At 38.6% G+C, this 15463-nt stretch overlaps 2 protein-coding genes across 2 annotated transcripts; one reads left to right on the forward strand and one right to left on the reverse strand.

Annotated features, from left to right (window-relative positions):
* Window positions 1–73: 73 nt before the first annotated feature.
* arl2 (ADP-ribosylation factor-like 2) lies at window positions 74–3107 on the reverse strand. Its single transcript, XM_074698858.1, has 5 exons — window positions 2894–3107; window positions 2524–2634; window positions 1464–1626; window positions 1142–1222; window positions 74–1001 (listed from the first exon to the last, which is right to left on the reverse strand). Exons 1-5 carry the CDS (start codon window positions 2956–2958, stop codon window positions 867–869), a joined length of 555 nt encoding a protein of 184 aa, XP_074554959.1. The 5' UTR covers window positions 2959–3107; the 3' UTR covers window positions 74–866.
* batf2 (basic leucine zipper ATF-like transcription factor 2) lies at window positions 2470–12103 on the forward strand. Its single transcript, XM_074698857.1, has 4 exons — window positions 2470–2506; window positions 4948–5093; window positions 6373–6492; window positions 10720–12103. Exons 2-4 carry the CDS (start codon window positions 5004–5006, stop codon window positions 11818–11820), a joined length of 1311 nt encoding a protein of 436 aa, XP_074554958.1. The 5' UTR covers window positions 2470–2506; window positions 4948–5003; the 3' UTR covers window positions 11821–12103.
* Window positions 12104–15463: the final 3360 nt, after the last annotated feature.

Below are 15463 nucleotides of genomic sequence, written 5' to 3' on the forward strand. Positions count from 1 at the left end.
TACCAATTTTAATCTCTGACACAACCAGTAAAGATTCATTTTTATGACCATAGAAGAACTGAATGCTTGAGTTACTTTTAATTTTCAGTATGCACACAGATACAACAAATGACATAATGAAGGCCATTAAACAAGCTGCATAAAATCAACTTATGCTAGGACACTTGCATTCTGCCTTACTTAATTCTAAAGGATGAAAATGTACAGTTTTATCTGCAGTAAACCTGTCCTAACTCATAGCCAGCAACCCACAGGTAAGGCCTCAAAGTTAAGACCGCTGTGTGGTGACACAGCTGTCTCTCTGCACAAGTTGCTTATTTACGCACCAACTTCAGAGTGTGGTGCAGCAAAAAGGGCGAAGGTGCAGAGGATGGAGGCACTGCTTCATGTGAACAAATTGCAGCTTCTTACTGCATGCTTGTGCAGATGTTTCAAGATGTTCAAAAGCTGTAAAACATTTACACATCACATCTTCCTACTTGTTTCTTTGCTTTCTATCATTAGTTGCTCACTCCGCACTGCTCACTTTTGCTTGTAGCAGCTTCCAGTTTTAGATTCCATAGAAAATCTAGTTTTCCTCTCGCCTCAGTACCTTGTGACTCATAAATGACTGGCTGTCTCATTTGATGTGTCATCTTAAAGTACAGAAGCTTTGAAAAATTTAAGTACTGTGCATGTGTAAATAATAAAATGTGATTATTTTTAGGCTTTGATCTTGTACAAAAATTGAGGTATTACTGATATTGCCAGTGTTTGTCACATTTCACTGCTTGTGGCTTCAGCATCTTCAAAATTCAGTGATGCTAAAATTAAGTCAGACTTCTCCAGCCAGAAGTTTGCTGTAAAAAAAGTTGGTAGACATAAACTCAGTCAGTGGTGAAAATCCTTGCAGCAATGTCCTCTAACAGCCAGTCAACTCCAGCCAGCAGATTCTCTCCTGTTACTGCGCTGCAACCAATGATACACCAGTGGTGACTCTTGATCTGATCCAAGGCCAGCGTCTGCGGGACACACATAGGAATAACACAAACTGATTTAGATGATTTCAGCTGGAATTTAAGCATTTAGAGATACAAATGACTGATATCAACATGCCCACACAGCTGTTGATAAAAGAGATTTGTGTTGGATCAGATCTCACCTCTCTTATTGCCTCTTTTGACAGGGCTCCTGGTAAATCCTGTTTGTTGGCAAACACAAGAAGAGTTGCCCCGGCTAACATCTGCAGAGAGGAAAAAAAACTCATTTTGTATTTGGTTTTACACAGAAAGCGATAGAATCTTTTACAGCAAACAAATGACAGTCTTTTTCATAGTTGTGTTCAGAATATGAGATAATGGGAAGGATAATGGAGCAGCATATTTATAATACAATATGAGATGAACAATTAGCTTAAAACCCCCAAATCTGGTTCCCTTTACTTTGATGTGTGTCTGTGTGGGTGCGTGCATGTGTGTGTGTACCTCCTCCTGCAGCAGTGAACTGAGCTCCTGCCTGCAGTCTTCCAGTCTCAGTCTGTCTGCACTGTCCACTACCCACACCAGCCCATCTGTGCTTTCGAAGTAATTCCTCCAGTAGGAGCGCAGTGACTTCTGACCCCCTACGTCCCAGATATTCAGTTTGAATCTAATTTAAAGGAGAGAAATAATGGAAAACATCATGAAAACCATGGAAGAAAGTCAAGACTGTTGATCCATCTTTCCTAAGGAAATGCTGGACAGTAAAATTGTGGTTATTTAATTCAAAACAAAAAAGTAAACCAACTGATACTTGATGAAATGAGTACTTCAATAAAAGTGGGGGTTATGAGTGAGAAAAAAACCAGTTAAAAGTTGAACATAACATAACTGGAATGGACTGTAAAAAAACATTTAAAGTAGGCCTACAACATGACAGAGTTGCTGTGTATTAGGGGAAACTTATGATTGAGATAACTAGGTGGAGGAGAGATTTCAGTTTGTGCTGAGGCTCTATCAGGCTAATTAAATGACAACTCAGGTGTTAATAACAGTACATAATTAAAGTCATTTCTTTGTTCTCATATTAACAAGGGCTGAGGTCATTTTAAGACAGTCAGAGAATGGTTACTCTTAATGATTGCAAAGTAAGACCACATTTTGTTATGATGCAGAGGTGATAATGCACCTTTGCACAGCACATATAAACATAAGAACCTGTAACTGACAAGATTGGTCACATGTTTGGTCTGTATGTGGGAAGAGAAAAATGATTTAAGTCTACAATCATTACATGAAAACTAAAGGATGACACACCAGAAAACACAGATGAGTGAAAAGCTGCTCTCAAAACAAACTTGACACCAATAACACATCAGGATGGCTGAAACAATTATAGCTACTGGATTTCTAAATTTTCATAAGCTCTAACCAAAGTCACCATGATTTTATCAAGTGTGTGAATCATTTCACTTTAAATACAATACATACAGGGTATGTCTTTTTGGATACACCTGTCTGCAGTCACAGCTGTAACATAATTTGTGGAGGTAAGTGCAACTGTTACCCTCGGTGCTCCAATGTTTTTATGTTGAAACCCAGTGTCGGTGAGATGGTGCTGACATCCTCTCCATTGAACTTCTTCAGGATAGTCGTCTTGCCTGCGTTGTCTAGGCCTCTGTACGAGTCTAGTTAAAGATAAATGACTGTAATGATGCTTTCTGTACTCACACAGTTAACAAGATACAGCGTGATTGCTAACAGTGTATGGTTTGGTACAATACAACATTCGGCCAAATGAGCGTACGAGCAAAGATCTGTAATCATCGAACAGTTGACAGAAATACTGTGGTATTACTGTCAGTGCCACAAAAAAGTATGGATGGTTCATGCTATGTCTAGCTAGGCTACTACATGCATTGTTACAGCAAGGATACAACATCAGCAGTCGCATTTCCCGCTCCTTCTGCTTCATCTTCTTCAAAATCGTCAGTAATCCCATCGTGACGGTGTTCAAGGTACCTACAATTTCATGGGATAAGCAGCTTCTTTTTTATCGCTTGTTTTATCCACACTTCTTAAATTTTCGCATTGTGAACTCGGAAGAAACTACTCATGCTGCTCCCGCCCTACATGGATTGCGATTGGACTGTTTGGTGAAGCGGACGTTGATTGGTTGATGTGTCGTTTGAAGCCAGTTGATTGGTCAGTCAGCGCTGTAGGGCGCGGCCGTGATGAAGTTATGAGAGCGAATGTGATCCATGGTTTTGGCGCCCCTGCGTGTTTGTTGTAGGAGCTCAACATTAAGTGTTATTCTATGGATGAGCTACCTGTCTCATTCTGAAAAGATTATTTTATACATGAAGTATTTGGTAAAAACAAGACAAAAAAAAAAAAAAAAAGATCAATACAGACCACAAATATACTGTAATTCCACAATCAGTGGTATTTTATGATAGAAGGCTGAAGAAATAGTAAAATATTTAATTATTTTCTGAAAATGCTCTGATTTCTGCTTCTTCTTTTTTTTTTTACATGACAATAAATCAGATAATCACATCTATAACTTCCCTCATTCAAAGAAGCACTGTTACCGTCTGCGAAAAAAAGTTATGTTGACGTATTATAACAAAGTTTTAGTTTACAGTTTGGATCATTGGGGTATCATTCAGCAGTTACTCTCCGTTAATCGATTGCTACTCTGCTCTGTAAAGAAGATGATATCTACAACAGCAGTGATTTAACTTCACACTAACTTGCATCATTTCCTGTAGAAAACCGGTAAAAGCTGTTGGCTACTGTCTGGGGGCTCGGTTCTGAATTTCCTGGCAAAAACTGTTGAGAAAGTCCTGCCCGCGAGAGGGGCGAGACCTAAATATGGTCATCCGGCCCACAGTGGTTCCCGTCCCAGGACATATTTCCCCATTCATTCATCGTGATACGTTCATGTTGTATCGAAAATACAAGTTAGACTTCATTAAAGATCATCAAAGAGAGACAGCCATGGCCCAATGGGAAACGATGAATTTTCATGTACGCAGGCTAATTTAAAAAATAAAATAGAAGCTGTCACAATACATACCGATATGCTTTTGTGTTTATTCTGTAAGATATCTGCTCCGTGGACGTTTTTTTCAAATCTCCAGTTATGTGAGGGTGCACCAGAACATTTCAGATAACTTGGCAACCATTTATAACATTTGTTGAAAACATGACACCTGGCAATTTATGCATGTGAAGTACATCTGTTTATGTGTCTGTTTTTTTTTTTTTTTTTTTTTAATTACATATGTAATTTTTGTTCATCTATCTACCTGATTTATTGTATTATTATTATTATTATTATTATTATTATTATTATTATTATTATTATTATTATTATTATTATTTTAATTTCAAGATTTTTTTAATTTAATTTATATTTTATTTTGATATATATCTATATATATTTATATCTGCAACACTGTCTGGCTGTTAATTTAAAGTTGGGGGTGTTTTTTGCTCTGTGTTATGTAAAAAAAAAAAACAATAGAAAATACCTTGTTCAAAAAAAAAAAATCTCCAGTTATGCTTGCCACTATTTGAGCTCTAACAGTGCAGACTTAGAAAACGAAACGGTCTTATTGCACTTGAAGGCACCAGCATCCCGCTACGTTTGCTGAGCAATGGGTAGTTTTAAAGGAAAGAGAAACTGAAAGTAGTGCGGGCTCACGTTGCATCATTAGCAGGCTGTTGCCAAACCTCCTTCACGTATAAACTAAGCACTCACCGGCTGAGCGCTTCATTCCGGGTTACACACTGTCCGACTGGTCACTAAGCAACCATCCGACTTCTTGTAAAGCCAAAACCACAGGCTACCCACCTGAGGAGACCAGCACTTTCTTTTTTAGTTCCAAGTCACTATTTAAAGTCTTCGTTAAAGAAACCGAGGCGCACTGGCATTGCGCCAGCTTAAGGATTTGCATGGAATTGGTTCTGCTTTATTGTACAGTTGATCCGGGCTGGGTAGCGATCAGCCAACCAGTCAAGTCTGCTGTATAGGAGGAGATGTCTCCGTTATTGATGGACACCGGCTACGAGACGAATAGCCCCAGCCCCATGTCAGCTGAGGAGAAGCACAGGAACAAGACTGTTTTGGTAAGAGCATCTTCATCATGAGCCAAACAAATGTTCATCTATGGAAAAAAAAAAAATGTTTCTTTGATGAAATGTATTGTTCAAAAGTTGCTACAATCCAAAAAATGAAATTCTCCTTTTGTTCTTACAAGTTATACATACAGAAAAGAAAAGTAATCTAGGTTTATGTATTATCTATAGGCCAATAGCCTATTTATTGTTCTTAATGTTCTTTCGATAATTTGGTTACAGGTTTTAATTTTTTTAGAGTTGTATCATGAAGACAGCCTCATTTATGATCACCAGATTACTCTGATATCAACCAAAACCGACGGTTCAATATCTCTTGAGTGTCTATTTTGGCTGAATACAAATTCTTGATCCTTGTCTCAGTTATTACACACATTTCCCTGAATCTCAGCTTTCGTTTTCAACCATACCACATCAAATATATTTCAAATGCCATGAATTACAATTTGCTCAGAAATTCTTGAAAAATGAAAAGTTAATTTAAGGACCCACTATTTTAAACTTTCAAACGCAAGCCTCCCTTCTCAATTTGAATTAAGCTGGGGCTTTAATGTTTGGCCAAGGGGATGTCATTGGTTCTTGTTTGGGATCCAAAATTCCTGCTTTTGACTTGTGTTTATTTTTTCAGCTGCTGCCCATTACAGAGAAAAAGTACACTTCCCAACACCTTCTCAAGAGAAAATAAACATGCTCCTGTATCATATTTTCCTTTGCTCAGAGGGATGCAATTTGAGTTGTACTGCATGTAGCTCCTGTTTCACTTTAATTCCAATTGCCTCATGTTATTTTGGACACAAAAGTAATACACTTTTGTTGTTATCGGTAACAATATTTATAGGACTAAGGGTATGGCAGGTCTTGTACAATTTTGAGTCCAGTTGATTAGTATAAGTTTGAAGGTGACAAAAAAATTGGATACAACCTGAAGGGGAGCATTATCAGCCTTGTTGGGTAGCTACAGCAACAACCACAAGTTTTGACTCTCTTAAAATTTACACTGGTAATTTGTTGTCTACGGTTTTTATTTTAGTATCATGCGCTACGACACAACTTCCCGCTTACACATAGAGACCACATGTATTTTCATGTGATAAGTTTATCTCATGACCCCTGTGAGCTTTCTGAACAATCAGTGAAGCAAAGTTACACGTTTGTCTCAAAAAAAGTGTTTTTTTCTGAGGCAAGTTAAGGGCCTAAAGAGACATAAACTCAAAAATGTGTCCTTGATCTTAGCTGGTTGTGGTCATGTATTTGCTTTGAATCTTTACAGGAGAAAGAAGGAGAGGGACGACAGGGGGAGTGCAGAGGGACAAAAAGACAAGAGAAGAACAGAGACGCTGCCAGGAAGAGTCGCAGAAAGCAAACAGAGAGAGCAGATGAACTTCATGAGGTGAAGATCATTTACATTTTAACCTCTTTCTCCCTTTTGTCTCCTTCATTACAACATCATTCTGTCTCTCTCTCTCTCACACACACACAAGCTGTTTGATTTGTCCAGTGTGTGTCTTGTGTAATGTGACAGCAAGCCCTGAGCGGTTTCTTGTAAATACTCAGACTTAGGAGAAGGGCTTTCCCTCCCACTGCTCTCCCCATTGGCCCATCCTTTCAAACAAACACACACAGACTCACCGTACAGTCCCGCCCCTGTGCTTTTTACCACTACTGTGCAGTGTTTCCCCTGGGGTCAAATTCCACAGGTGGTGCACAGAGACAGATTATCACAGACAAACTTTCTGAACAAGTCTTTGTAATATTTCCTAAAAAAAGCATTGATTGACTGCTCTCAGTCAAGAAATGGTTAGCTAGTTAGCCATCTAGCTTTGGTTGAGTGTATGTACACGAACTGTACATTCATATTTGGATCTTAGTAGCATTTATGTGTGAAGACATAACTGTTGTGTTTATTTTTGGACAGCTTTGGACAAGTTGGTCAACGAGTTGATTTATTGAAGTCCAACTGACCTTGTGTTAACGTTAATAGGTGTTTGATTTTTGCATGTTTCATTTTATTTTAGTTTTATGTAGCATTAATTAAAAAAACATTCTAGGATGCTCTTTTGCAACACTTTATTCTCAGAACATGACACAGGACAGACTACCAACCTGTCATACATAGGGATCGGTACCAAATTAGGTACTTTTAAAGGTACCGACCAAATTCTGCCAAAAGTACCGGTTATCAATTCACATGAAATCAAAAGGTACCATGTTTAGGTACCTAAATGCATCCTTGTGACTGTGAGGGAGTGGAAGAGTAGGTGATTTTCCATGCTGGACATGAACACAGCATTACAAGGTCATACATTAAAGAAGAAATTTCATTATTAAACAAATTGATGTTTTTACCACATACAGCCAAAAAAGTACCGAAAAGTGGTACCGTTGGGTACCGTTGGGTACCGTTGGGTACCGATTACCAGGTACCAGGCATCGGTACCGTATCGTTTTAAATGTGAAAGGTACCCATCCCTAGTCACACATGATATGTTAGTTCATTCGTAAAAGTCTGCCTCATCATATAACCCAAACCTGTAGAGCAAGGTTAAGCAGAACATAAGAGGGATGTTTCTTTTTGATGTCAAAGGATATTTTGCTTTATTTTCCCGACAAACCTCAATCAGTCAACTTGTCTAAACAAGTTGACAGATTTCTTTTTTGTGAACGAGTGGGTGTGTCTCTTTGTGGAATGAGTCTAGACTTTCACTTTCTCTTTTTTTGCAATCTGTTTCTGTTCTGCTCACTGTAGCCTTTGAAGAAGGGTCATTGCCACAACCTAGTTTGACTTACTGTAATTAGTCTGTGTCAGCAGCTTATGGTCCAACTGGTCAGGTCACATTTACACAACTGTACTGGATCTGCTTTGACCATTACTTAGCAACTTTAATACAAGAAGTAACAGAGGTGGAGCCTTAGTGACAGAGGATTACTTTGTCTTTTCAAGTCTGTTTATCAGGCCATTGGTAATTTCTATTTATAGATTTGAAATGAATAGATATGCTTTGTTTTCAATTTGTCAAGTTTTACCTAGAAAGTATTCACAGCACTTCACTGTTTCCACATTTTATGTTACAGAATAATTTCAAAATGAAATACGTTTTTCCTCAGAAGTCAACACAACACCTCATAATTACAATGTGCTTTTTTTTTTTAATTAGATAAAACAAAGTAAGAAATCAAATGTACACAAGTAAGAGAAAAAGCCCAAACTCTTTGGCATAAATGGCAGGCATCATGTATAATACCATCTCTACAGTGAAGCATGGTGCTGTCAGCATTGTGCTGTGGGGATGTTTTTTAGCGGCGGGAACTAGGAGACCATTCAGTACTGAGAGAAACATTCCAGATGAAAACCTGCTCCAGAGTGCTTTGACCTCAAACTGGGGCGATGGTTCATCTTTCATCAGGACAACGACCCTAAGCACAAAACCAAGATATCAAAGAAGTTCAACTCTGTGAATGTCCTTGAGTGGCTCAGCCAGAACTAAGACCTGAATCTGATCAAACATCTCTGGAGAGATCTGAAAATGGCTGAACAACGTCGCTCCTGATCCAACCTGATGGAGCTTGGCTTGGAGAGGTGCTGCAAAGAGGAATGGGCCAAACTGCCCAGATATAAGTGTGCCAAGCTTATGGCACCATATTCAAAAGGACTTGAGGCTGTAATTGCTGCTAAAATTGCATCAACAAAGTGTTGAGCAGAGGCTGTAAATACTTATGTACATGTGATGTCTTAGTTTTTTATTTTGAATAAAATTGCAAAAATTAAAGAAGAAAAAACTAGTTACCATCATGGGGTGCTGTGAATAATTTTGAGGAAAAAAAAATATTTTTTCCATTTTGGAATGAGACTGTAACATAACAAAACATGGAAAAAGTGAGGTGCTGTGAATACACTCTGGATGCACTGTTAATTGAAAGGAAATCTACAGTATTTCTGTTTTGGTTTATACCACTGTCGCAATCTGGCAATCTGAAACCTCTGTATGGCTCTCTATTTACTGTGAAACTGAGACTCACCAGAGACACATGAGTAGACTGTAAACCTGGGAATTCAATAAACCCAGAGATGCTGGCTCCTTTTTTGCAGGTGTGTCTATGGAATAGAATAGAATAGAATAGAATAGAATAGAATAGAATAGAATAGAATAGAATAGTCATTGTCAAGTACAACAAAATTGAAGTCACAGCAGCAATCAAGAAAACAAAAGTAAGAAAGTGTATAGAAAGTGCAAAAAGCTCCATAAGAAAATAGATGATGACAGCTTGTCCATCATTCTCCAGTTCAGCCAGCCTCCACCTCCACAGGGTCCAGGACTGAGCTTCTTCAGTCATGCTCCATCTCTGTCTCCTGGATCCTGTCTGTTCACAGCAGGTGAAGCTCTTCCAATTTGCCGTTGGTGTCTGATCTTAGCTCCATTAGCCATGTCGGTGAATAGCATGATGCTACTCTGCCCTCTGGTATTCCCTCTGTTGCTGGTTTAGCACAGCTAGCTCGTCCATCTTATTAGAGATAGATCTTACGTTCCCAATAATGATGGATGGAAGGACAGGTCCATGTCGTCACTTCTTAGCTCACACCTGAGAACCAGCACGTCGTCCTCACCTCCTTCTCCTCACCTTGTGGGGAAACATCAGGCCTTACACCAGTTAGCATCGACATGCTACAGGCTGCTAACAGCTGAGTTCACATGTAAACAATGTGGCCATGGTTACATGTAGGGTCTCTAGACAAACACAGGAGAAAAAGTAGTAAAAATATCACAGAAGACACAAAAAGTTTGCTGTCCATGACCAACAAATGAGCCAAACAAAGTAATGATCCACTCCAAATACAAAGATTACAAAAAAGAGATGAAAAAACAAAACTAGGACAAAATGATACTAGGACAAAGCTAATCTTGAACCACATACTTCTGAAGTTATTAACATGGAGTTCATGGTGAGTGAAGTCAGCTCATAGTCAGTAATTACAGTTTGACTGTACAGCAATGTCTGGAAAGTTAGTCATTATGCCAGACATGTATACTGTGCAGCTATCAGGTGACAGAGGATGGTTTCTGAAACCAAGTCAGTTGTGCTCCAAGGACATGAACCATGCCTTTAGTGCTTTATGATTGCTCTTAAACTTCAGAAGACCACAACAGCAGAATTTTAGTTTATTTTATGTCTATCACTAGATTTAATCACAATGTTATTACAATTGGAGCCTAAAAGATTAATTTCTGCACCAATCAGTGAGGAGACATCTTTTTTGCTCTTCATCACCTCCCCTCTGTATTCATGCTGAACTTGCTGAGATGTCACAAAGAAGGAACGTTTGAGTTCTCCTTTGAGGTTTTGACTGAAGTCAGTCAACATCCAACTGTGTTACAGCGCCTCCTAAAAAGACTTTGAAAGAAGAGTGTCGTTGTTTTATTAGAGCACAGCAGGCTGAGTATTGATATATGTCTTTAATTAGTTTTTATAGCAGAGCACGGCCGCTCTTTGGGATAATAAAAATAAACCTGACTCACCCATCATAAGCCATCAGTCTTAACTGACCCTGTAATGTGCACCACTGTCTTTTCTTCTCCCTTTATCTCTCTCTGACCAGCATCACTTTTCGGTCTCTCCTCAGGAACTACAGAACCTGGAGAGATCTAATTCAACCCTTCGGAAAGAGATCGCCTCATTGAAGAAAGAGCTCCACTCATATACGAAGGCTCTGGAGAGCCACGAGCCTCTCTGCATCCTCAAAGCCTCCAAATCCAGCTCAACACTCTACCTCTCAGTTTCTCCTTCAGCTGACAGTCAGACCAGCTCAAACCCTCTTCAAGCCTCAAGCTCCTCTCCAGCTGCTACCCCCTCACTCTCCACCCCTTCAGCCTCCACCTTTGATCCTCAAACCCTTGAATGTGTAGAAAGCTCTCATATTTCATCTTCAGTTCCTGCTCTGACCGCTACATTATTAGATTCAGCTACAGTCTCATCTGCTCAACTCTTCACTCCTTCCTGCGCCAAAGCTGTTCCTAATTCTGTCACTTTCTCTACAGCTCCATCTCCTCACTCTTTGTTTAGTCCAACTCCTCCATCCCTAATCACATCAAGGTTGACAAAAGCTTCATCTGTCTGCACCAACTCGATTTCAAGCCCAGTCAACTCCAGCTCTGTCACTACACCTGTTCATCCTGAATCTGGACAAGATGTAATCCATGAGAGTTCTTCACTTTCAGCAAATGCTTGTCTCTCCACACAGCCTCATTTTACACAGATTGCCTCCCAAATGAAGCAAGCCTCTTTTCAATCCCCCTTTTCAAATGCAACTTACTCACGTTTTGCTTCTGAAAACACTGGTCAACCATCACAAGAGTGTCCTATGAATTTACCACAGCTTCACCAAGGTAACATCAAAAGAAATCCAAGTCTGACATATTCCCTTTCATCACCAACTCTTGCAGATCCTGCTCTGCAGTCGCTCTCAGTTCCCTCTCGGAGAAGTCAGGAGCCGATTTCAGCCTCCACTTTTGCCTCTAGTTACAGCCAACACGTTACACCAAACCCTACGCCTCTGCTTTCCCAGCTTACTAACCCCAGCCCCCTGGTTCCACCTCAGACTACCTCTGTCAGTTTGGAAGGACAGCTTCTTGAATTCTCACTACAGAGTGATGGAGATTTGTCCGCAGATTTATCTCTTACTGAGTTCCTAAGGGTCAATGATTGGATACTGCAGGACCCGTAACTAGCAGCACTACATTTCACATAGTAATGACGACCAGATATTCTGTGAGTGGTTATTTAATTAATTTATGTATATCTTTATTTTAATGTTGTACTCAAATCAGATACTTTGGAGTTCTTCTCAACCAAGTTAGATCAAGTGGTAGCAAAGACGATTCTGATCACCAAAAACTCTACATAAAGACCTACATGTAGCTACATCCAGAACTGTAGTAACTATACGAAGACATATTTATTAGTCTGACACCTGTATAAAGCGGTTGTTTCCAACCTCTTTTGTATTGTGAGCCCCTTGATCTTTTTGTCATGCGTGTAAATGACTCTTTAAAAGTAGAATGTAACACAACTGATTATTAAATTAAAATCATTTCATTTTATCTCCTTGATTTTAAAATTTTAGTCTCTGGCATTTTCTTCTTTTACCTCAAATTAAACATAAAAATAAAAAAATCAAAATAACCAACCTGCCTGTTTTTCATATAACTTATATAAAACATTTACCACAAAAAATGAAGCCCTGTTGGATAAGTCCCCTTTAAACAGGCATTTAAACTTTATAAATCAGGAGCAAAACACCTAACGATATTAAGAAAAATTATAGCAGCTTTACTTTTTTCATCAGTCATCTGAGGTTTAATGGGACACTTGAGCTTGCTTGTCTTCCATATTTGCCTGGCTGGCGTACTTCCTGCAGTGTGTTCGCCTCATACCCCGGGAATCACTGGTCCAAAAAAGTAAAAATGAACCAAAGGCAAAACAAATGTTTGAACTGCAGCCCATTTCAGCTCTTTGTCTTCAGTTTTCTACCTTAAGCCAAATTTTGTTTTTCATGTTGGGTGGGCACTTCCATGATGTCATGAACTTTACTGACGGTTGCTTGCTGTGTCCACAACTCGTATCAGTATGACTTCTTGTGGAAACCTAAGTTGGCCGTGTTAAAAAAAAAAAAAAAACTGCATGTTCCATCAAGTTGAACTGAAAATGCTCAGGGTTTAGAGCTCATGTGAATACACACAGATATGGATCCTTGGTGGTCAAATCTCTTTATGTTTGCATGAACAAATCATGTAATGCAGGGATCTCAAACTCGTGAGGGCCAAAAGGCTGCAGGTTTTCTTTCCAACCTAAAACTACACCAGCTGATTTCACTGATTACCTCACCTCCAAGCAGAGAGCAGGGACTGGTGGAGTTTTTGGTTGGAAAGAAAACCTGCAGCCTCTTGGCCCTCCATGGCATGAGTTTGAGATACCTGATGTAATGACTCTGCGATACTTATTCACAGTCATTATGACCAAAGGCAAATAGATATATGCCATAAACTATACAACTGTTAGGTTTAAAACTTTTGGCTTATAAGTCCCATAAAACTGTGCTTTGACCGACAGTAACACACTTGGTGCCTATACTAATCCTAACTGGAACAATGGACAACTTCAGGATGAGGGGATGAAGGTGAAGGGGAAACTTAAATTTGATCTGCTGTGGATAAATAGTTATGTTGATGAATAACTGATTTCTTTTCAAGATATTTAATGGGCTTCAGTACCATCAAAGTATTTCTATAGCAATTTTTTGCTTTTAAAGCTTTTTCAAACTATATATTCAAATGCATAGTAAATCAAGGAGGGTTTGTTTGAATAGAGTTCGGTCTTTTGGTAGCACGGTTTGTTGTTTTTATTTTGTATAATTCATGTATAAGGTGAATATATTTGTATATTGTTGTAACTAGTGATGAACATGATAAATATAGATATAAAATGTGAAAATAAACTGTTTTTGTTCAATTAACAACCCTGCTTTCCTTGTGATATATTTTACCATCTAAGCCACTGGTGAACTAGCAGAGGTAAAAACTATTTGTTGTACAGAAAATAGTTTAGTTTTTAGCTAAAAGCAGCCTCTGCCATCAGTATATGAATGATGGAGGAGCCATTGAATGTGACCAACAGTGTAAAAGTGCTTCAAGCAATCAGAAAAGTGCAAAGTACAACAACGTCACTAACCATTTACACATGGTAGCATAGTTGGAATGAAGCTGAAGACCGAAAGGTGACATACAGGTGAAGAATCATAAACAATGATGGCATGAAGGAACTTCAAGTCAAAGAAAGCAGCAACATGTTTCCCTCATGGGATGCATAGTGACTTTGTAGTTCGTGGCAAACATCCAGAGATTTTATTACTGGAGCCCCAGATTTGACACCTTTAGCTGCACATTTGTCTCATTTTGCAACAATGGTCAAACCTCTGTACTTCTATGACCTTCATGAATACAAACCCTGTAGATACAGAGTAAACGCTGCATTAGATCAAAAAGAGAAGTGAAAAATCAGTGTAATCTAAGAATGTGTTAAGCCCCCTTCAGTGGACAGATGATGCACTGAAGAAGTGGCTCAACCGTTGCAGAACGAAACTTGTTTCAATCAATGTGAAATACTCACTTCCCTGCAGCTCCAAGGAAACATCCTCAGGAGACACTCCCAATATGAGCTTAACCAAGTGTCAGTTTGACTATACATATGAAGATAAGAACCATACTTGTTGAGGCAGAATTTTTTTTTATCATGACTACCTATTTTTCCGTCTGAGCCAAATCTGTGATTGTTTTCTTATCACATGTTACACTTTCCTAGAGTCTTGTTTGTGATTTTGAACACTGAACATCTGAGACACAAAGTTGGTTTGCTTATTTGTATTTTTTTTTTAGCTATATTTCTCACCTTTTATTCATATAAAATTGACACTAGCTATTACTCTCCTCAGAAACTGTGATTTATTATAAATAAGATGTTAATAGCAAGGAAAAATTGACAACCAAAGAAAGTTGATAATCACACAAAGCATAAAACCCTTGTTGAGCAGAATCATCAGGATGCTATGTGGTTGTGTGATTATTTATATAAAAATGTAAACTTATGCTGAACTATAACGATAATTTTGTAAATAGTTTCCATGATGCCTCTGAGTTTAGGTATCAAACTGCAAATTCCTAAGTACACTTGTTGGAGAAAAGAAAGGTCAGTAGATTTTTTAAGTTAAACTTTCACAAGTAAAAATTGTCTTTCCATCTGGATAGCAGTTGATGAATAAAACTCTGGTTACAAAATTCTACTTAAGCCTTTTAACATGTCATTTTTATATCTGAAGACTTATTGAAATTTCAAGACAGACAACCCCCAAATTTTCCAAAGTTGCTGGTAATCAACCTCTAGCAAAGATAAGTAGTTGTGGTACAATTGTAAAGATTGAAAGCTTTCTGAGTGGCCAGAAATTCTGGTAAGGTGAATGTAAGTGCAGATTCATTTACGTGGTACGCATAGTTTTGACCATTGTAAAAACTGTCCTGTATTGGCTCGACAGGAAAGAGATATAATCCTCTTGTGGAGTATGGACACAAATGATGTAGGTGTTTTGATGGTGAATATCAAAAGCCCATAAAATGTAAGAAAATTCAAGAACTGGAATGAAGCTGAAGACTGAAAGGTGACATACAGGTGAAGAATCACAAACAATGATGGCATAAAGAAACTTCAAGTCAAAGAAAGCAGCAACATGTTCACACTTTTTCCCTGGTGGGATGCATACTGACTTTGAAGTTGAAAATAAACATCCAGTTTATTTTATTACTGGAGCCCTTCAGCTG

The sequence above is a fragment of the Halichoeres trimaculatus genome, unplaced genomic scaffold (genome assembly GCF_033239565.1).
Source record: "Halichoeres trimaculatus isolate MK-OKI-2021-1 unplaced genomic scaffold, fHalTri1.1 fHalTri1_scaffold_22, whole genome shotgun sequence".
Lineage (NCBI taxonomy): Eukaryota > Metazoa > Chordata > Actinopteri > Labriformes > Labridae > Halichoeres > Halichoeres trimaculatus.

Bases quoted from the DNA above. Each gene is read 5' to 3' on its own strand.
- arl2 (XM_074698858.1), bottom strand. From the start codon at position 2,958: ATGGGATTACTGACGATTTTGAAGAAGATGAAGCAGAAGGAGCGGGAA. The intron at 1,223-1,463 runs GTACACACACAC...TCCTCTCTGCAG, and splicing joins GTTCACTGCTGCAGGAGGAG to ATGTTAGCCGGGGCAACTCT. The intron at 1,002-1,141 runs GTGAGATCTGAT...TGTGTCCCGCAG, and splicing joins CAAAAGAGGCAATAAGAGAG to ACGCTGGCCTTGGATCAGAT.
- batf2 (XM_074698857.1), top strand. From the start codon at position 5,004: ATGTCTCCGTTATTGATGGACACCGGCTACGAGACGAATAGCCCCAGC. The intron at 5,094-6,372 runs GTAAGAGCATCT...GAATCTTTACAG, and splicing joins ACAGGAACAAGACTGTTTTG to GAGAAAGAAGGAGAGGGACG. The intron at 6,493-10,719 runs GTGAAGATCATT...GTCTCTCCTCAG, and splicing joins GAGCAGATGAACTTCATGAG to GAACTACAGAACCTGGAGAG.